The following is a 14,397-nucleotide window of genomic DNA, read 5'->3' on the forward strand; positions in this document are numbered from 1 at the left end:
GCCGAGTCCGCGGGACAAACGGAACCAAACGGAACTACATTTCCCGTGAAACCTTTCGCGCTCACCACCCGTGCGCCTGCGCAGTTGTTCCCCCCACCCCTGTGGAGTGGGCTCCTGGTTTAACTGCAGGGTGCGGAGATTATTCGGAGATCGGTCGGTTTACGGTTAAAAAAAAATCATTGCCGGCAGGGTAACCGGTAACAGCGGAGGCGGACATGTGGATATTCGGGTACGGCTCGCTGATCTGGAAAGTGGACTTCCCTTACCAGGAGAAGTTAGTGGGTTACATTCGGGGCTACATCCGCCGCTTCTGGCAGGGTAGCACTGACCACCGAGGTGTGCCGGGCAAGGTGAGTGAGGGAGGGACGGAGGAAGGGAGGCGGGCCAGCCCGGCTGTCAGCAGTAGGTCTGGTGGGTTCTGTAACAGGCTGCTTTTGCTGGAAGCTGCTGATGGGCTCAGTAGCGATCATAGAATGATAGAAACGTTACAGTATGGAAGGAGGCCATTCGGCCCATCGAGCCCGTGCTGGCTTTCTGCAAGAGCAATCCAGTTAGTCCCACTCCCCCGCATTTTTCCCCTTCAAGTATTTATCCAATTCCCGTTTGAAAGCCATGATTGACTCTGTCTCCACCACCCCCTCAGCATTCCAGATCCTAACCACTCGCTGTGTAAAAAAAGTTTTTCCTCATGTCACCTTTGGTTATTTTGCCAATCACCTTAAATCTATGTCCTCTGGTTCCTGACCCTTCCACCAATGGGAACAGTTTCTATCTACTCTCTCTAGACCCTTGATGATTTTGAACACTTCTATCAAATCTCCTCTTAACTTTCTCTCTCTAAGGAGAACAACTGCAGCTTCTCCAGTCTATCCACGTAACTGAAGTCCCTCATCCCTGGAACCATTCTAGTAAAACTCTTCTGTACCCTCTCTAAGGCCTTCACATCTTTCTTAAAGTGTGGTGCCCAGAATTGGACACAATACTCCAGTTGTGGCCGAACCAGTGTTTTATAAAGGTTCATCATAACCTCCTTGCTTTTGTACTCTATGCCTCTATTTATAAAGTCCAGGATCCCGTATGCTTTTTTTTAAACCGCTTTCTCAACCTGCCCTGCCACCTTCAACCATTTGTGCACATATACCCCCAGATCTCTCTGTTCCTGCACCCCTTTTAGAATTGTACCCTTTAGTTTATATTGCCTCTCCTCGTTCTTCCTACCAAAATGTATCACTTCGCACTTCTCTGCGTTAAATTTCATCTGCCACGTGTCTGCCCATTCCATCAGCCTGTCTATATCCTCTTGAAGTCTATCACTATCCTCCTCATTGTTTACTTCGCTTCCAAATTTTGTGTCATCTGCAAATTTTGAAACGGTGCTCTGTACACCCAAGTCCAAGTCATTAATATATATCAAGAAAAGCAGTGGTCCTAGTACCAACCCCTGGGGATCACCACTGTATACCTCTCTCCAGTCTGAAAAATAACCTTTCACCACTACTGTCTGTTTCCTGTCACTTAGCCAATTTCGTATCCATGGACTTCAACTTTGATGACAAGCCTATTATGTGGTACTTTATCAAACGCCATTTGGAAGTCCATATACACTATATCAACCCTTTTTGTTATCTCATCAAAAAAACTCAATCAAGTCAGTTAAACATGATTTGCCTTTAACAAATCCGTGCTGGCTTTCCTTAATTAATCCACACTGTCCAAGTGACTGTTAATTTTCTTCCAGATTATCGTTTATAAAAGTTTCCCCACCACCGAAGTTAAACTGACTGACCTGTAGTTGCTGGGTTTATCCTTACACCCTTTTACTCTGTATCAAACCTACGTTGTACCTGCCCTGGGGGTGATTGATGAGACCCTGTAGAGGGAGCTTTACTCTGTAACTAACCCGTGCTGTAGCTACCTTGGGAGCAATTGATGGAGCAGTGCAGAGGGTGCTGTACCTGACCTGGGAGTGTTTGATGGGACAGTTTGGAGGGAGCTTCAGTCTGTATATAACCCAATGTGAATAACTGTCCCCAGGTGTCACGCCTGTTTAAACCTCGGTCAGTGGTATAGGGACAACCACTCCATAGTGGAGACGTGCTTCCTCCTACCCCTTTCAAATTTTTGAGTGGATTGTATCCCTCGTCTCCAAACCGTAGAAGCTGAAGGAAGCTCTACAGACGGTTGCACCTTTAGTCAGTGTAAATTTAGAGCATTGCAGATAGGACTTGTTCCGTATTATACCGGAAAATGAGGAAGCAACCATTGGTTTTAATATCGGAATTTTTGTGTCGGCTGCAACAACCCGTATCTAAACAAAACGCAACCGACCCAATAACATTTTTTCCTGGCCACTGTAAAATGTTGGTAAGATTTAATCACTGGAAAGGAAAGATGCCCGGTTCAGTTTTAGACAAATTTATTAACGTCTGAGGGAGTTACTTTTTAGCTTTTATCTGTAGTTCTATAGTTACGTTGTGATTCACTAGTTACTTATGGGGCAATAACATTTCTTTGTGACATTACCTATGTTAAATTCTATTAGTGGTTCGCTAACTGCAGCCACTACGATCCCGTGCTTACCTACCCCTCGCATGTTTCTTCACGACATTTTAATGGTTTGCTATGCCTGCTTCATGTAGGATAAAAAAATTGCAACCCCCCCCCCCCGTATGTATGTACACTTCCATATGTGAGTAGCCACACTACAGTGCAAATCAGTTTCAATGTTTGGCTTGTAGGCATTTTAAAACAAGCCCATGTGACGTACCATAGAACTCAGACCTTCCCATTCGCCCTCGTTTTAAGGGTGACAGCCTAAATTCTGAACAATTGCACTCCCCTTGAATTTAGCCCTTATTTTTTTCCTTTTAATTTCTCTCCTCTCTTGCTCTCCTGGGGGCGTTTACTCCTTGCTCGAGTACAGTATCACGGGGAACAATCGCACCCTTGCCCAAGCGTCCATTATTTATGTTTTTGAACCTTGACAGTGAGTGTAAGTAGGTTATTTTATCGTGGGAGACATCGCAACTGAGTCCATTGTCCCTACAAAGGCACTTCCAGCAATGATTGCTGGATAGCAATTAGGAGCACGATGCCATACAGATTTTCTGCTCCCTAACCGAGAAGTACTGAGGATATTGCAGTACCCTTGCTGCTGCACCTGCTGAGATCAGCCAACTCAACGACACATAACTAGAATCAAACCTGGGGTTTTCTTGATCTGTATATGCAGCACCTGACTTTTTTTAAATACAAACTTATATATCTTATTACTTCCTTTATTGGTCTATTTTCCATCGAACAGAATAAATGAAGTGTTTAGTGATAACCCTTGCGTCCTTTACTGTTGAAACAGCTAAAATGAATCTTTGGCTGCCCATGTTTGTAAGTTATCTGCATAGGCTTTCCTCCTCACCTCCCCAAGTTATTTTGTCAAACAATCAAAGACAGGGCTGCACTGAAATAGAGAAAACTCATCAACCACAGCAATAAGTATTTAGGGTTGATTCACCATTCAGCAAATGAGAAAGGCGGTGGAGTGTGGGAAAAGTTTGGCTTTCAAGGGTGGGCTTTCAGTACATATACCACTGTGCAAAGTGTTAATATTGAAGGTGATAAGGGAGGGATGTACCTCACGAGTCCTAGATATACGTCAGATCATCTAGAACCCCAAAGTGTCCTGCAACCTGCAGCAGGCCCTGAATCCCCAGCCAATCTGACTATGGTTTTCTCCTTCATCACTTGGCTGTGACTTCATCCTCAAATTTTCTTTGGGTTGAGAGATCTGAAAACTGCTGGATGACTTTGTCACATTGATATGGCATTGATCAGCAATCAGCTAAGCAAACCTCACTATTAGTTATTGTCTTTTTAACGTTCAATAATATGTACTAAAGCATATGTTGTGTTCAATGTGCAACAAAAACAGCTGTACCTATATACCATTTGGTATTTTATATAAAGATGTCCCTTGTTTCGAACAATTGAGATTCTCTAAACTTTCCTTGTAGCTCATCCCTTTTTCATCACATCTGTCTTATTGCTTTTCTGTTACCCCTCCAATACTTGTACATGTTCACTAAGTGTGATCTGACCAGTGCATTGTAGTGTCAGCATAACATCTGGTGTCTTGTACCCTAATGTTTTGGCTATATATCCCAATATTCTACTGTTTCTTAAAAAAAAATGCTACATACATTGTCCAGACACTGAAAGTCATGAGTATACCATCACTTTTGGCCTAAGTTTCCCTCTGTCCATTCAGTCCCATTCACTGCATACTTATGATGCACATTTCTTGACCTTTAATATTTATCAGTGTTGTTTCATTTTGCCATTTGTCTTCCCAATTGCATAGCTAATCAAAATCCTGCATTTTTTTTTAGTTGCATCTTCTGTCTTTACTGTTTTCCTTATGTTAGTGGTGTCAACAAATTTGACCAGCTTATATTTGATTTCAATATTCAAGGATTAAGGTACTTTAGAAACAGCAGGTGTCCCAAGCACTGGTCCCTGCAGGACACCTTTCAACACCTCCCCAAGTTAATATTATGTGTCTCAAAGTATATTTTCTATTTTTTTAAACCAATTGTTTAATCAAGTTCCATGTTTTGTCTTGGGCTTCTGTAGCTTTTAACTTAATTAGGAATCTTTCATGTAGGACTTCATCAAATTCTTTCTTAAAGTCCACTCTATCATAGATAGTTTGATGATCTGATTTTTATTTGTAACATCTTCAAAGAACTCCAGAACGTTTGTCAGTCATGCTTATTTATTAAGTAATACTATACAGGTACTTCTGCAGCTGACCTTTAGATTAGTTTTCATTATTTTTCCTGTTCTTGATAAGCTATAGGGTCTAGTTGATTGGCTCAGATTTTAACTGCAATGAAGCAGGACAAATCAAACCTGGCCAATTACCAACCTAGCCCCAATCATTAGCAAAGTGATAGAAGGAGTCATCAACAGTGCTATCAAGCAGCACTTACCAATAATCTGCTTGCTCATGCTCAGTTTTGGCTTCTGCTGGGAGGACTCAGCTCCAGACCTCATTACAGCCTTGGTCCAAGCTTGGACATAAGACCTGAATTCCAGAGCTGAGATCGGTGACATTGTTGGTAATTCCAACAAGTTTTTCTTTCTTGTATTGGAGATCAGCGTCTGGTTAATGAAAACTCGTGTTTGCTGCCTCTTCATAATCTGGGTTTCTGTACCTGTCATTATGGAGTACTGCCAGTAGAGAAACATTTCTAGACAATGTTTAAATGAAATTGGCTAGTAATTCTTTATTCAAAGTGGGATTACTTGGCATTTCAGAGCTTTCTCTAGTGCAAAGGCAGACCTTTTGTTTTGCATTTTCTTCGGGGATTATATTTGCAGTAAATTAAGCAACGTTTTCTATAGGTGGCAAATACAGTCCACTAAGTGTTTTTGATTATTGAAAATAGCATGCAAGCAGCATGTTTATCACAGCTCCTGTATTGAGAAAATAACTATAGTTTATAATCCAGAAATATCTGACTGAGGCATTCAAATATGCGTAGTTCTTGAGATGTGGGTGACACTGGCAGGAGAGTATTTATTGCCCATCCCTTGTTACCCTGTGGGCATTAAAAGTTACCCACATAATGTGGAACTGGAGTCCCATGTGGGCCGGACCAGGTAGAAGTGGTAGGTTGAATGAATCAGATGGGTTTTTACAAAAATCTAGGTAGCCCACAAATTACCAGAATTTTTGAATGCAGTTTCACAATTTGCTGTGGTGGAATCTGAACTCGCCACCTCTGGTTTGCTGGTCCAGGACTTTAACCACTATACTACTGTATTTTATAATCAGTGTTTCTCCTCATTGAGGGTTATGTTTTATTTTTTAAAAATCTAAAATTTGTATCAGTGCTTTTTTCCAGTGGTTTATTTCTATTAAGGTAAAATAAAATGCCTGTGATTTGCTAGTATAACTATTATTTCTACTGTACTGATAGAAGAAACTTAGAGAAAAACTTTAAAATTCATCTAATCTTGAAAATCAAATGTTCATAATGACACATAGTTTGAGAATCATTACATTAAAATGCACTATACTAAAATCAAATTTAGAGTACACTGTGACTCAGCAGTACAGTAACTTAATTTGTCTGATAACAGTGAGGTAATCTACTGTAATGTTGTGGGAGAGTACAGGTAAGTAGTCTGTAGTGTGGTTTCTGAAAGTACAAGTTACAATGTGATCTGTAATTAATAAAATGTCTGGTTTGAGTGGAATATTTTATTACTGCATAAATACATGACTGGAACCAGAATATGTAGAGCCCAAGAATATGTCAGTTTTATTGTAAAGCAAGGAAGTATTTTTTATTTTAAGAGATCTTTTAAAATTAGGCTAAACTTGGCTATTCCTTAAAATCATAGTATAATTAAATTGTGTGATTATATATCTCTTAACATTGTATGTATTTCTCATTCCATCCCTGTAGCCTGGAAGAGTTGTCACACTTGTTGCAGATCCTGAGGTAATAGAACAATGCATAATCGTAAATCAATCCTTCAGTTTTAGATATTTTGAATCATTCACACATGTATTTGAAATATTTAAGTTTCTGTATAGGAACAACAGCAGGCCATTGTATATTTATTAGCTGATCAAAAGAGTATAAAGTACCAGTAGAATTCTTTTGAAATACAGTATTACATGTTACTGCTAAAAGCTGTAGTTTCAGATAACGTGAGCTTTGCAGTAAAATACAGTACCTCTATCAGCTTCCAGATTAGGAAGGCAGGGGAAACTATACTGAACCTCAGCATGGTTGTTTATTTTACAGGATTGAAATTTAATGCTGACAGATTAGCCAAAAGTCTCAGATTTAAAATTCTTGTCCCTGTCTTTAAACCTGTCCATGCCCTTGCCCCTCCCATATCTCCTTCAGCTCTAAACCCTTCTCTTCACGCCCCCCACACCACCACCAACTCTCTCTTCCTCTGACTATGACCTTTATTTATCCCCTCTCCCTTGGGCCCACCATTGGCGCTGTGTCTCTAGTTGCTTGCCCTTCCGAAACCCCTTAGCCTCTCTACTTTCCTCCGATCCTTTAAGACCCTCCTTAAAATCCATATCTTTGACCAAGCCTGTGGTCACCCCTCCTGATCGCTTTCTTTTACTTGACATCCATTTCCCCCCTCTGCGAAGCTCCTTGGGATATTTTCTATGTTAAAGATGCTATATCAATGCAAGTTATTGTTGATAGATTTTTGCAAAATTTGCTAATTACCATTTCACTATAATTTTTTGCTCTGGTGTCTATTGTCATGGCCTTGACAGCCTATCTTTCATTTTATATCACTCTAATCCTTAGTCTTGCTTTGATTCTGCCTTTTCCAGTAGCAAATTCTAAATCAAAAACAATTTCCACACTAACTACTACACAACTTGACTAATTTTGAACATAGAGGAATTATCCTCTAGGAATTGTATTTTCCAAAGAAAGTGTCTTAATGAATAATTATTTTCCTCCAAATGATACACTGTTGCCACAAATGTTTATTAATGCGGCCAGCCATTTCAGAGTTTTTCTAATTTTACAATATGTCCCCTCTAAGCTTTATCAGGAAACTATATGGAGTTTCATGCAATCCAGAAGCTTCAGATTTCTATACCTACAACATCACTAATGCATTCTGAGGAAAATTTGCTAAGTCCTGATTTTCTGTGTGGGCAAAGTTATGGGAGATCCATTAGTAAAGTTCAAATAATAGATCCAATCGAGAGATTTTTTGCATGTTAGGACTATAAAAGATTGTGTTCGTTTAAGAGGCAGAAAGGAATGGATATCATAGAATCAGAGAATGATACAGCACAGAAGGAGGCCGTTCGGCCCATCATGCCTATGCCATGAGTCATTGAGTGTCGCTCCCAACTAAAGGTTTGTCTGTATGAAACTCATGGCTGTCTGTCATTTTAATTTGCCCATCTCAGTTGAATTGAATTACATTAGTTGTTAGTCTAGCATCTAAAATAAATATCATAGTAAGTAAAGGTGATCTGTGTGTGTGTGTGTGTGTGTGTGAAGCTGAGCTTGTCTGTCTCACTTGTTTAAATTATTCATTTATATTTGTGAAATGTCATTGATAACGGTTATGGGAGAAATCTGTAGTCCAGACCATCCATCGTCTTGCCTAAGTAAAGAATATACCTGAAGACTACACTTAGTCTTGACTCCCCATGTGCAGTACCACAGGAGATTGACTACAACAACGACCCGCATTTATATAGCGTCTTCAACATGGGAACACACCCCAAGGCGCTTCACAGAAGCGTAATCAGACAGAAATTGATGCCAAGCCAAAGAAGGAGATCTGCGGAGGGGTGACCAGGGTGGTCAAAGAGGTGGGTTTTAAATGGGGTCTTAAAGGAGGAGAGGGAGGTGGAGTGGGATTTAGGGAGGGAATTACAGAGCATGGGGCCTAGGCGGCTGATGGTATCATCGCCAATGGTGGGGAAAAAGGAGTGGGGGATGTGTAAGAGGCCAGAGTTGGAGGAATGCAGAGTTCTTGCAAGGTTGGGCTGGAGAAGGCGAGAGATAGGGAAGGGCAAGGCCATGGAGGAATTTGAACACTAGGATGAGAATTTTAAATTTGAGGCGTTGGTAGACTGGGAGTCAATGTAGGACAGCGAGCACAGGGGTGATGGGTGAACAGGACTTGATGCAAGTTAAGATATGGGCAGCAGAGTTTTGGATGAGCTCAAGTTTATGGAGAGTGGATCATGGGAGGCCAGCCAGGAGAGCACTGGTATAGTCAAATCTTCAGGTGATGAAAGCATGCATGAGGGTTTTGGCAGGCTATGGGCTGAAGTAGTGGCAGAGATGGGCGATGTTGTGGAGGTGGAAGCGGGCATTTTTTGTAATGGAGCGGATTTGTGGTCGGAAGCTCAGATCAAGGTCAAATAGGACAGCGAGGTTACGAACAGTCTGGTTCAGCCTGAAACAGTGGCCAGGGAGGGCGAATGAATCGGTGGCGGGGGCCAAAGCCTGTGGTTTTGGTCTTCCCACTGTTTACTTGGAGGAAATTGTGGCTCATCCAGGACTGGATGTCTGACAAGCAGCCTGGCAACACATAGTGGAGGGATCAAGAGAGGAGATGATGAGGTATTGCTAACTGTTGTCAGCATACGCATGGAACCTGGTGTCATATGTTCAGATGATGTTGCCATGGGGCAGCATGTAGATGTGGAATAGGAAAGGGCCAAGGATAGATCCTTAGGGGATCCAGAGGTGACGGTGCAGGGCTGGGAAGAGAAGCCATTGTAGGAGATTCTCTGGCTATGATTGGATAGTGTGATCAAATGCCCCTTGTGTCAGGAGGACCATCACTTTTGTGCTCTTGAAATCGAATTAGTCAACCGAAGGGACCCAGATGGCTGCCACCATCCACTAGTGGTCCTAGTGCCCTGTAACATCGGAAGGGGGTGCACACTTCATCGCAATAGGTAAGAGTACAACCAAGCGAGGGCAGTCCCACTCAGCTAGATAACAGAAGACTCCCCAAAGCCTTTCCACCATCTACAAGGCACGAGTCAGGAGTGTGATGGAATACTCTCCACTTGCCTGGATGAGTGCAGCTCCAACAACACTCAAGAAGCTCGACACCATCCAAGATAAAGCAGCCCGCTTGATTGGCACCCCATCCACCACCCTAAACATTCACTCCCTTCACCACCGGCGCACTGTGGCTGCAGTGTGTACCATCCCAGGATGCACTGCAGCAACTCGCCAAGGCTTCTTCGACAGCACCTCCCAAACCCGCGACCTCTACCACCTAGAAGGACAAGGGCAGCAGGCGCATGGAAACAACACCACCTGCACATTCCCCTCCAAGTCACACACCATCCCGACTTGGAAATATATCGCCGTTCCTTCATTGTCGCTGGGTCAAAATCCTGGAACTCCCTTCCTAACAGCACTGTGGGAGAACCGTCACCACACGGACTGCAGCGGTTCAAGAAGGCGGCTCACCACCACCTTCTCGAGGGCAATTAGGGATGGGCAATAAATGCCGGCCTTGCCAGCGACGCCCACATCCCGTGAACGAATAAAAAAAAAAAAGAGGCATCGGTGCAGGATGGCGTGGTCGACCATGTCAAAGGCTGCATAGAAGGGAGAGGAGGAGGATAGTGTACCATAGTCACAATCACGGAGGATGTCATTTATATCTTCAATTAAGGCCGTTTCAGCTTGGCGGAAATGGAAAACTGATTGGAACGATTCAAACATGGAGTTGCAAGAAAAATGGGCACAAATTTGAGAGGTGACAACACGTTCAAAGACTTCGAAGAGGAATAGGAGGTTGAAGATAGGGCGGTGGCTTGCAAGGACAGAGGGGTTGAGGATAGGTATCTTGAGGAGGGGGGTGATGACGATGGTTTTGAAAGCGAGAGGGACAGTACCTTGAGAGGAACCATTTACATGGTAGCATGAAGGGTTAACAGTTTACTGGGAATGGTGTTAAGGGACCAGGTGATGGATCTCATGGACAAGTTGGCATGAGGGGAAATAGGAGAGAAACTAGAGAAAGACACAGGTTCAAGGCTAGGGCAGGGGGAAGTGTGGAGTAGGTTTGGCTTGGTGGGCAAGAGGAAGGGGGTGGCAGAAGAGGCAGCTGAATGGATGATTTCAATCTTGGTAATAAAGAAGTCCATGAACTCCTTACACTTGTTGGAGGGGAGAGTGAAGGGGACAGGGGAGAGGGTTTAAGGAGACAGTTGGTAATGGAGAAAAGAACACAGGGGTTATCTTTGCATCCCAGGATGATCCTGGAGTAGTGAGCAGTTTTAACAGGAAAGTAGAGCCTAATGGTGCGATGTGATCCAGCCAAATCTGGCAATGTATGGCTAAATTGCTTGTGCACCAATACATTCAAATACTGCACTCCTTGGACTTGAGGGAATGACATTGGAAGCTGCACCAGGGGGTACGACCAGATTTACTGGGGACAAGGGCATCAAAGGTGGAGGTGAAGGAGTGCTCGAGCAGATCAACAGCTATAGGAGCATCATGGCAAATGGAGAGCCAAAGGCTAGACAATTGGGAGTTTGAAAGTGCGATTGTAAGTATCTTTGGGGAGAGATTTTTCCAGGTGCAGATACACAAGCGTTGGAAGGGAGATGTGAGTTGTGAAGGATATAAGGAAGAGATCAAAGATGGCCTTGTCTGAGATTGAGATGATGGGAATAGAGAGGACACATGAACTGGCAAGGTCAAGGGGATGGCTGTGAATATGGGTAGAGAGGGCAGGAGGGCAATGAGCTCAGAGGAGAAAGGGCAAGGTGAATTGAGGTGGAGGTTGAAATCACCGAGGATGAAGGGTCGCTCACTACAAAGGCTGATAGAGGAATGGAGTGAGGATACCTCGATGAAAAACTCAGGGTGGGGCTTGGATGGGCAGTAGAGAACGAGGATTTTAAAGAAGAGGCAAAAGGTGTGGAATGAGGTGAGGTGCTCAAAGGAGGAGATGGTGCTAGAAGGGTAAAGTGAGACAACAAGGACTTTAAGAAATTGGTAAACACTCAGTAACATCACCCAGAAGGTTAATAAGACTGAGCTGAGCTAAACTTAAACCAAGGTTAGCCACAATAGACATCAGTAAGAATAATTCCAATATGGAGTATGATTTTCATCTTTCAGAATATACAAATTTTAGAAATTACATGTAACATTTGGAAATATTGCTGGTTTTGTGTTCTTCTGATCTAAAATACATTTAAATTGCAGAAAATGTAAATCATAGTATTTTCTGACTTAAAAAAAATACAATGCTGATCTTATAATGCAGAAAAACCACAGCAAATCAAACAGTAAATAAATTCACTAATCTATACCTCGACATATTTTCTGATAAATTAACCAAATAGTTCATCTATCCTTGAGCTACCTTTGGTATGATTATGTAAAACTAAACACAATTTTAATATATGTTCAGGTAGAATTGTTCCTTATTTGAACTTGATGCACTGCAACACTAATTCCATAAACATCAATGTGTTTATTAAGTCCTCAAGCTTTTTTTTGAAAGGGGGTGGTAGAAAAGCAAAACCAACATTAAACTGGAGCTGGAATTTTGATTCTTTTCTCTCCTTGCATGTTGCCTGAAGAAAGACAGACTTTTAGTTGCGTTTGATTATTTTGGTGAGAGCTTCGACTAAATGACTATTTGGGTCAATACAATTACTTTAGATTATGAGTTTTGTGAGGCAATTCGCCTCATGTTGAGTTTCTGATCTCAGCCAAACTGTTGGGAGGCATCTATCTATATTACATACAAGGGGCTTCCCCAGAGAGAATGTAAAGCAATGCTCTGTATTAGGATTGGGTCAGGTAAAGGGTGGGGGGGATTCTTACTATGGTAAATGTAAGTGTCAGGATTACTCTGTGTGGCAGTACAGCCATTTATAAGGAATTGTTTCCTATCTCTAATTGGGTTATTGACATTTCATTTACAGTATTATATTGGAGACATAGAACATTAGCCATAAAAAGTAGGATGTGAAATATATAGAGAACTTTTTTTTTGTCTACTATTACTAAATAATCTACAGCATTAGGATCTGCCATGCTTTTAATGTGGGGTAGAAGAGTACAAGTTGCACTACTCTAAAACATGAATTTTTACATTGATAAGCATGTATGATTTTACATGGATAAGCATGTATGATTATTTCAGCAATTCATAATGCAATCTCAAATGTCTTTAGTGCAAGTAGCCCATTACATGTTTGTGAAATATGTATATCTCCTTTAAAATTGTTTTCTACAATAAACTGGTACAATTCATTAATTAAAAAATTTATATTTTGGACAAGTGTATTACCATATCGTATGTTTATGTCCAGGGCCTTGTATGGGGTGTGGCATATAAACTTCCAGATGGAAAGGAAGAAGAGGTGAAGGAATATCTTGACTTTCGAGAAAAAGATGGTTACAGGACTATTACGGTTACATTTTATCCTAAGGATACTTCAATACTTCCTTTCCCTGTGATGCAATACATAGGAACATGTGATAATCCCAATTACTTGGGTCCAGCACCCTTGGAAGACATGGCTCTGCAGATTTTAAATGCTGTTGGGCACAGTGGAAGGAACACAGAGTACTTATTTGAACTTGCTGACTCCTTACGAAAGCTTGTTCCAGAAGATACAGATGAGCACCTCTTTTCATTGGAGAAAATGGTCAAGGAGCTTTTGGAGAGAAATGGAAAAAGTAACTGTATATAAAGGATTGATGCAACAAAGTAGGGCTGGAACAAAGACATTTTTCACTTCAACCCCTTCTTACTTATTTAATTTATTCTTGCTGTATCACTATTATTCCTGACAATTTCCCACCAAAACATACAGAAGGTATTAAATGCAACGGTGATGACTTTAGTGTGATATCTAAAAAGTGTATGTGTAATCCATGAATTCTGCCTATCAAAATAGGTCCTCTCATTGTTCAACCATGGTCCTCAGCAAAGCAAAAGTCATGCTTAACTCTAGAGACCAAATTGCACAATAAATCTGGTATAGATTAAACCCAAGAATAGTTTGCACTGCATACCTTGAGTATATAGGTAATATCATCTGTTATAAAATTGCCATAAAATCTAAACTGAGAAGCTGTATGTTAAATTTCAACTTGGCAGGTTTATGTGATCATCCATTATATGGATCCTGCCAGCCTTTATTGTTGCCTGCAAACAGCAGACATTCAGGGATTAAAATCAATGTATTACATGTACAGTACATTTATGTTGCAATGCAAAATTTGTCACAGAAGTTGATGTGTGTGAAACATTTGATAATCTAAGCCTTTTTACTGTGACTGTTGTTAGTTGGCAGCTCTGTAGCTCATCTCAGCAGAACCTAGAGAACACTAACGTTGAATATTCTTGGTGATTAGTCTAAATCAAACTAGAAAACGTCCGGATTGCACATAAGCTTGTTTACGTGCTTTATGAATAATATCTGTCTCTCTACTTGAGGGTTTTAAAACACTAAATTGACATGCTGATTTCTGTTAAATAAATACTTAGATATTTGGAAAAGATGAGATTGCAAACTACAATGAGCCATAATTATATTCAGATTGTATAGCTGTGAATAGAAATACATATGATCATTTTTAGTTAGTTTGAAGCTACAATAGAAGCTAGTCAGAGTTTTGACTTGTACTAAAAATTACTTTTAAATCGGGGATTGCTCTAAGGCACCATTGTAATTCACATTTGTCAAGCTGCTGTCTTTTAGCAAATGTGATCCTGTGCTTCATGAATGTGATATTGCCATGATCGAACTTTATTTACCAGTTTTGAATGAACCTCAAAAAAAACTAATGACATTTAAAAATAAATAAATGCAATACGCAC

The 14,397-nt window shown here is 41.2% G+C and overlaps 1 protein-coding gene across 2 annotated transcripts; it reads left to right on the forward strand.

Moving 5' to 3' along the window:
• Positions 1–94: 94 nt before the first annotated feature.
• Positions 95–14,397, forward strand: chac2 (ChaC, cation transport regulator homolog 2 (E. coli)). Of its 2 annotated transcripts, XM_067988991.1 has the most exons (3): positions 95–350; positions 6,474–6,509; positions 12,881–14,397. In XM_067988991.1, exons 1-3 carry the CDS (start codon positions 216–218, stop codon positions 13,262–13,264), a joined length of 555 nt encoding a protein of 184 aa, XP_067845092.1. In that variant the 5' UTR covers positions 95–215; the 3' UTR covers positions 13,265–14,397. The 2 variants fall into 2 exon arrangements, with proteins under 2 accessions (XP_067845092.1, XP_067845093.1); XM_067988992.1 differs by lacking the exon at positions 6,474–6,509.

Source organism: Heptranchias perlo, chromosome 8 (assembly GCF_035084215.1).
Source record: "Heptranchias perlo isolate sHepPer1 chromosome 8, sHepPer1.hap1, whole genome shotgun sequence".
NCBI lineage: Eukaryota > Metazoa > Chordata > Chondrichthyes > Hexanchiformes > Hexanchidae > Heptranchias > Heptranchias perlo.

Coding starts and splice junctions, on each gene's coding strand:
- chac2 (XM_067988991.1), top strand. CDS start 216: ATGTGGATATTCGGGTACGGCTCGCTGATCTGGAAAGTGGACTTCCCT. Junction 351..6,473: donor ACCGAGGTGTGCCGGGCAAG/GTGAGTGAGGGA, acceptor CCATCCCTGTAG/CCTGGAAGAGTTGTCACACT. Junction 6,510..12,880: donor CACTTGTTGCAGATCCTGAG/GTAATAGAACAA, acceptor GTTTATGTCCAG/GGCCTTGTATGGGGTGTGGC.